Source organism: Entamoeba dispar, genomic scaffold (assembly GCF_000209125.1).
Source record: "Entamoeba dispar SAW760 scf_1105229458909 genomic scaffold, whole genome shotgun sequence".
Classification (NCBI taxonomy): Eukaryota; Evosea; order Mastigamoebida; family Endamoebidae; genus Entamoeba; species Entamoeba dispar.
In genome coordinates, this window is record NW_001853428.1 from 33,531 (window position 1) to 40,961 (window position 7,431).

The 7,431-nt window shown below is 23.3% G+C and overlaps 2 protein-coding genes across 2 annotated transcripts, besides 21 other annotated features; both read left to right on the forward strand.

Moving 5' to 3' along the window:
- Positions 1-147: 147 nt before the first annotated feature.
- Positions 148-178: a sequence feature (AT_rich).
- Positions 179-397: 219 nt separating this feature from the next.
- Positions 398-432: a sequence feature (AT_rich).
- Positions 433-439: 7 nt separating this feature from the next.
- Positions 440-459: a microsatellite.
- Positions 460-646: 187 nt separating this feature from the next.
- Positions 647-689: a sequence feature (AT_rich).
- Positions 690-1,879: 1,190 nt separating this feature from the next.
- Positions 1,880-1,909: a sequence feature (AT_rich).
- A 21-nt stretch (positions 1,910-1,930) lies between these two features.
- Positions 1,931-1,962: a sequence feature (AT_rich).
- Positions 1,963-2,038: 76 nt separating this feature from the next.
- On the forward strand, positions 2,039-2,680 carry EDI_311980 (60S ribosomal protein L26, putative; the record flags this gene model as incomplete). Its single annotated transcript, XM_001735121.1, has 1 exon — positions 2,039-2,680. One exon carries the CDS (start codon positions 2,039-2,041, stop codon positions 2,678-2,680), a length of 642 nt encoding a protein of 213 aa, XP_001735173.1.
- Positions 2,681-2,700: 20 nt separating this feature from the next.
- Positions 2,701-2,801: a sequence feature (AT_rich).
- A 263-nt stretch (positions 2,802-3,064) lies between these two features.
- EDI_311990 (Rho/RAC guanine nucleotide exchange factor, putative) lies at positions 3,065-4,951 on the forward strand (the record flags this gene model as incomplete). The annotated part of the gene is made up of 1 exon (XM_001735122.1): positions 3,065-4,951. One exon carries the CDS (start codon positions 3,065-3,067, stop codon positions 4,949-4,951), a length of 1,887 nt encoding a protein of 628 aa, XP_001735174.1.
- Positions 4,336-4,363: a sequence feature (AT_rich).
- A 27-nt stretch (positions 4,952-4,978) lies between the features above and the next one.
- Positions 4,979-5,056: a sequence feature (AT_rich).
- Positions 5,057-5,402: 346 nt separating this feature from the next.
- Positions 5,403-5,470: a sequence feature (AT_rich).
- Positions 5,471-5,771: 301 nt separating this feature from the next.
- Positions 5,772-5,827: a sequence feature (AT_rich).
- Positions 5,828-5,881: 54 nt separating this feature from the next.
- Positions 5,882-5,959: a microsatellite.
- Positions 5,960-5,961: 2 nt separating this feature from the next.
- Positions 5,962-6,141: a microsatellite.
- Positions 6,142-6,164: 23 nt separating this feature from the next.
- Positions 6,165-6,282: a microsatellite.
- Positions 6,283-6,371: 89 nt separating this feature from the next.
- Positions 6,372-6,523: a microsatellite.
- Positions 6,375-6,453: a microsatellite.
- Positions 6,524-6,694: 171 nt separating the features above from the next.
- Positions 6,695-6,881: a microsatellite.
- Positions 6,872-7,047: a microsatellite.
- A 25-nt stretch (positions 7,048-7,072) lies between these two features.
- Positions 7,073-7,094: a sequence feature (AT_rich).
- Positions 7,095-7,115: 21 nt separating this feature from the next.
- Positions 7,116-7,296: a microsatellite.
- Positions 7,174-7,359: a microsatellite.
- The last annotated feature ends 72 nt before the right edge of the window (positions 7,360-7,431 follow it).

Below are 7,431 nucleotides of genomic sequence, written 5' to 3' on the forward strand. Positions count from 1 at the left end.
AATTATTGTTAGATTTTTATTCTTGTTTAAGCTTTTTTATCCAATTAATACTAGTATAATACTTCAACTGAATTACTTTAAAATTGCTTTAAATCAGAATTATCCTTATTAATATAAAATAATGATCTTATTTATAGTATTTGGATGTTATTATTAAAAGAAAATTATAAATAAATAACGAATTATCAAGAAAAAATAGTTAACAAAAAAACCATAACATTTGTAATAAATTTATCAATAAATTCAATTCTAAATGATCTTCCACAAATTATGAAAAGAAAAAAAGTGAATAAACACCAAACTAATTTGTAACAAAATTATTAATTAATAACTCAATGAATTACAAAAAATGTGATAATGGTTTGTGTACTAGTTTAACAGAAATTCTAAGCAAAACAAAAAATAATAAAATAAAATTATTATTTATTTTAACTCTGAAATAATATAATATAATATAATTCATTCAAAACTATTATTATAACTACTTTTTATAATAAGGATTTTGTTTATATATAACAAAATTTTTTAAATGAACTTTTTAAAACGATTTAAGTCAAAAATAATTTGATGACTAAAACTAGATTAATACAATGCATCCTATCATTTCTTCAACTAGTTTCCTTGTGAATAAAAAGTACATTAATGGATTATTAAAAGAAATTAAAAGTGTATTTATTAAAAATATAAAACCAGCTATTCTTATTCTGAGTTTAGAAATACTAATTGTTCTATCATACTACAATATCCCATTAATAACTTCAATTCTTCTTTCAATGTCAAAAATAAAAATAAAGTTATCATACCTCTACTCTTTTGTAGCTACTGGTTTATTCATGGGGATTATTCCTTGGACCATATCTATTATTCAAAAATCTATTAAACAAGAAAGTATAAAGAGTATTGGAATTTATATGTTTATTGCATATGGTGTTGTTGTTTGTTCTATTTGAAATAATATAACTTTAAAGAAAATAAAAACTTATATAACAAGGGTATTCAATCAGATCTTTTTTATAAACTACAATCTTATCTCTTTGGAAATGAAGGGATTTTACAGGTGATTTATAAAATGTTGTTTGACCAATTTATTTGGACTTTATTTTATATGTCTCATGTCAATTATTGGATTAATTGGATTTATAATAACAATCTTCAGTTACCAAGATGCTCTTTTTCATTAATTAAACAATACTTTAGTCATGACTGGGTCATTGGACTAATTGGAGGGTATATTATTTGGATACCTTCTTGTATCATCATTTATTCTATGACCTCAGCATTACAACTAATTATGATGAATCTTATAGGTGTTTTCTTTGTTCTTGTTATGGCAACAATAACAAAAAAACCAACTCAACAAGAAAATACATTACAACTTCTTGATGAAGAGTTAAATATTTTAGACTTACCTGAACAACAAAAAAATGAACATAACTAAATTAATTCATTTCCATTTCTTTTTAGTTTTAAAAGCAATAATGAAAGATGAAATAGTCAGTTCTCTGCTTTCATAATTGCTTTCCCTTTACAACAAATTATAGCCTTCTCCATCCTTTTCACTTCTTCAGGACTTTCTGGTTGACGTTTTACATACCAATGGTTTGGAAAACTATGACGAGCAAAGCAGCCAGGACAATGACGTGAACAATTTCCACAATCAACACAATTAGTAGAAACATAATAAGGACCCGGGACATTTTCAGTCCATCTCATAGGGTGTGCTCTGTCTATTTGAGGGTATGCTTTGTAAGGATTCATAGACATTAATGATTATTAGATTGACAAATGATGAGCTCAACAATGGTCCAATGTTTTACACAAAATTGGTCTCCAGATTTTTCTGTGCCAAAAAATAATAACACAAAAAAAAGAAATTGTGTTATTTAAAAAACAAAAATATAATTAAAATGATTTCAGAGGAAAAAGAGAGAAATAATAAGAAATAATAAAAAAATTATATAAGAATAGTAAAATAAGAGAGAAGTTCAGGGTTACCCTAGTACTAGAAAAAGAACTAATACGTTAAAACAGAGTGGCGATGAAATTCAATTGCAAAGTTAGTTCAAATCCAAGCAAAGCTAGAAAAGCCCTTTACACTGCTCCAGCAAGTCAACGAGCCATTTTAATGAGTGCTAGACTTTCAAAAGAACTTAGAGAAAAGTATAATGTTATTGCTGTTCCAATTCATAAAGACGATGAAGTTAAAATTATTAAAGGACATCAAAAAGTTGCCGGTAAAGTCACTGCTGTAAGAAGAAGCAAATATGTCATTAATATTGATAAGTTAACTAAGACTAAAGCTAATGGACAAACTGTTCCAGTTGCTATTAGACCATCAAATGTCATTATTACTAAATTATTCTTGAATAAGGATCGTGAGGCATATCTTGCTAAGAAAGCTGAAAGCAGAAAATCATATAAAGAACTCGTTGCTAAGAGAAATGAAGAAGTAGCTAAAGTCTTCACTGCTGCTTATCCAGCTCTTACTATGGATATCTTCGGAAAGAAAGTTGAACCAATTACTGAAAAGAAACCAATCAGAATTCCATCAAAGAAAATGGCTGAAAAACTTATGTCTAAACCAACTCTCAGAGCTTATAAAACTGGAATTAAGGTTCATAAGGCTAAGAATGCCATTGCTGCCTACAAAGCTGCACTTGCCAAGAAGATCGCTAAGTAATTGATGATTATCGTAATGTGTTAAATATAGAAATAGAATTTTGTTTTATTTTTTATTTTTTTAATTTAAAATAGAAAACTGAAGAAACAATAAAAAAGTATAATTTTTTTAAATAAAATAACAAATTCTCTTGAAGAGAAATAAAACAAATAAAATTAAGATTCTCAAAAAAGTTTGATGAAACTTAGAAATTGTTATTTTGTTTTCTTGTTTTCTAAACAAATGAATCGCTTATTTATCATTGAAAGCCCCACCAAACGATTCTCTTTTCCGAAGAAGGTTCTTGATAATCCTCAGTCAAGAGGAACTATATTATTTGAATTATTTGGAGAAAAAAGACGGGATTGTAATGAAGTGATACATACTAATCTCAGTTCAAATGAAATGAAAGAGGTTGCGTTACTTACAGAATATTTATCAGATAAACCTGATATTCTTGTTGTTGGAGATATTAAAGATATTGTAATGAAAGCAGGGCCATTGCTTAGAGCTGGAATTGATATAGAAAATGTTATGGATTATTATATGGTTGATAATAAATTAGAAGCAACTCGATTAATTGTTAAAGGAATGGGACAAGAACTTGCCAAATGCATTATATCAAGAAACAGATCAGGAGAAAAAATGACATTTAGAAAGATGTTTGAAGAAATAGAAAAAAGAGGAAAAGAGTTAAAAGGAAGAAACTCTCATATTATTGAGTTAATAAGAAATTGGTCTTTTGGAACAAGTAATAATGAAATTAAATCAATGGAAGTTAAAAAAGAAGAAAATATTAATCAAAGAAATTGTGAAAGTGAAATAATGTCTCCTAGAAAAAATTCTGTTGATGCTATTGAGATTATAAAACCATCCAATTCAAGATATTTTAGAAGAAAGCCTTCAGATGGTAATTCAATGTTACCACCACCTATCCAATTTAGTTCACCTGATTTAACTGCAAGTTATAATTCGTTAACAAAATCTACCCAATTATCTGTTAATACAAAACAACTATCAATAAAAGATGAAGGTAAAACAATTGGGCTAATGTCAAGAACAGATGGGCTTGTGTCTCCAATGAAAAGAAGTTGGAGAAAAAGTAGAATTCAATCAGCAATTATTGATCTTCCTAAACTTCAACAAAATTTACATGAACAATCATTACTTAGTCTTTCATCTACACCAAATAATTCTAGTGAACACATTATATTTAAATCAGATTCCAATTATCAAAAAAGGTTAGATAATATAATTACAATGGAAGCAGTTATTAGAGGGTTTTTAATTAGAAGAGAACTTTCAATAAATAATCTTCTTCAAAGAAAGAATGTACTTCAAGAAATTGTTCAAACAGAAGAAAATTTATGTAAAAATATGAAGTTGATGGATAAATATTTTAGAATACCGTTAAAAGAAATGGCTAATAAAGGATTATTAAATGAAAAAGAAGTTATAAATGTATTTACAATGGCATTTGATAGGTGCCTTCATAATAGTGAAGAAATATCTAATAGATTTAAAGCGTTATATGATAATCTTAAATTTGATACATTGATTGGAGAAGGATTAAATGAATCATTTTATCTTGTAACTTCATTATTGGTATTTACTACTGATTATAATATTTCTTTAAAAACTTGGAAAGAAATTAAAAAGAATAAATGTGTTATTGCATTAATAGAAAATAATTTAAAAATAAAAGAATTAGATAATAGAACACTTGAACAATTACTTATTCAACCAGTTCAAAGAACAATGAGATACCCTATGCTCATTAATGAACTTATAAAAGCAACTAAAAAAGTACATAAAGATTTTGGGTTATTAAAGAAGTCATATGATGAATATCATTTTTTCTCTCAAGTAGTTGATGAAAGAACTAAAATGAGAGATGATTTACAAAGACTTTGTGAAATTTTAGGCAAACCTGAATATTTTATTTTTGGTAGAATCCTTATTGGAGAGTACAGAGTTGAATTAAAAGAATCAAAAAAGAAAAACGCTGTTGTATATTTATGTAATGATATTATTTTAATTAGAAAAGGTAAAACCAAAGAAAAAATTGTTTTAGAAGAGTTTCCTTTAAATGGTAATGTTGTAGCTGATATCTCTAATAGAACTGTTACCATTAAACAGTTTAGAAATGAACAATATAAAACATTTATATTTGAAACTACTCAAAGTGCTTCTGTTTTTACACAAATTGTTAATGGTACAATTATGGATGGTTGGTATGTTCTTGGTGATGACAGGTCATATGGTAAATTACTAAGTAGTTTTATTAAATAATTTTAACACTACTTTATAGTTTACTTCAATTTAATTAAATTTCTTAAACTAATAATTAGTTTTATATTTTAAATTATTTATTTTTTAATATTTCTTATTTTTTTACGCTTTTTTATTCTTAGAATATATTGCAATTAAATTTTGTTTGTTGTTATCTAATTTATTAGTTTTCTTTATCTCTTTTATTATTCTATTTGAATGAGTTAATAATTCAATTAAATAGATATATTGCTTTATGTTATTTAACACAAAACCTCACTGAAATACCTTAACTCTTTTTCATGCATGAAATACTTTTTTGGTAACCGTTTGAACCTCTGTTGTGGTTCAGTTTTTTCACTAAATCAAAATATAGTATGGTGAGTAGAGTTTATTCAGTGTTAATGAATAAGACTACGTTAACCTTTATTTAATTAATGTAAAGGAACTTAACTGTAGTTTTTTTCTTTTCATTATTATTGTTTTGTATTATTTTACTATATTCTTTTTCAATTAAAAAATAAAAAGAAATAATTAATTCGTTTATTTTTCTTTATTTCTTATCTTTATTCATTTTTAAGTGGGAGAGGAAATTGATATGAACAAACAAAACAAATCAATTACAAAATGTACAACAACTTATATCTGAATAATTATCTAAAATGGAGGAAAATAAATAAGAAAAGAATGATAAAAGCATTATTTAACATTGATACAATGATGTTTGTGAATAGTGATGGAAAATGGTAACTCTCTTTGAAATAAAGAAAAAACTAAGTACATTTGATAATATCAAAAGAACAATGTGTTCAATTAGAAAAAGAATTATTACAAAGAAATGAAATTAATATATATAACTTTTATTGAAAGATAAAAAGAAGTATTATAAATATAAATGAAAGAAGATAGAAAAGAAGAAAAATTAGAAGGTATGTAAGAAAGATGATTGAGAAATAAAAGAAAATGAAATAGAAATTAAAACAAGAAATGAAGAAAAAAAAACAAGAGATAATAAAATAAAATTAAAATGTTAAAGAAATACAAAAGAAAAAGAAGAAATAATAGAATATAATTGATAAAGATAAAATGAATAAAAAAGAAATATTATATGAAATAGAATACAAAATAGAGGAAATAATAAAGGAGAAAAACAGATAACAAGAATATGTAAGAATAGATAAATTGAATTAAAAATACAATAATAAAAGAAAGAAAGGCATTATAATACCTCAGTTATAATAAAATAATAAAATAAATAATAGATTTAATAAATAATATTAAATGATGAAAGAATGAAAATATATGATAGTGAGATAAAATATGAAAATAAATATAATGAAATATATAAAAATTGTTATAATGAATTAAATTTAATTCATCAACAAATTACACATTTTGTTAATATTATAATTCACAGATTCAACTGATGAAATCAGTATTGATCAAATAAAAATAGAAAATAAAATAACAGAGAATGATATTAAAACATAAATAAATAATGATAATATAAATAAAAAGAAGAAAGTTCAAAATTATTTATAAAATTGGACATGATAAATATCAGAATAATTAAAACACAAACAATACATAATATTTAAACATTAGATAGAACATAAACACCAGCAAATGAAATAACCAGAAATAATGTGTATGAATCAACAAAGTCAAGCAATGTACAGTTGATTGATTGAACATAAACAACATTAAATGATTCAATAATAATAAAGAAATGAATAATAACACAGAACATATCGAAATCACAACAATTAATATAATAAAGTAATAAATAAACAGTTTATATATTGATTATATAATTATATAAATAAAATATTAAAATATCAAATAAATCATGATGACTTGATTTTATCAACAAATAAATTTAATTATAATTAAACATAATAATTATAATTAATGAATTTAATCCATATATCAATTGAAATTAAATAATCAAATTAAAAGAAATATAGTAATGAATATGAAATAAATAATATAAATAAAAGATAAAATAATAATAATAAATAAAAGAGAGGATATTAATAATAAAAAGAGATATATAGAAAAAGAAATAATAGAGATAATAAAAATAAATAGAAGAGAAATATATAAAATTTATAATATATTAATATCAAAAATCAAAGAATGATAAATAAATAAAATAAATAATGAATATTCATCTCAATATAATAAATGAAATGAAAACTATAATTATTTAATTACAACAATAATCAAACAAATAATAGAATAAAATACTAATAAAAGAAAATTTAATAATAAAATAACATCAAAAATAAATAACATCAAATACCTATTAAATAATAATAAATATAAAAAATTAAACAAATATTACACATAATAATAAAATGAAAAACACAAGAAATGATTAATAAGAATATTTAATTAATACTAAAATGTAGAAATAGAAGATAAAAGAGAAAATACGAAATAGAAGTTTATACTAATAAATTATTTAAAACAAATCATAAATCACACACAGTAATAAT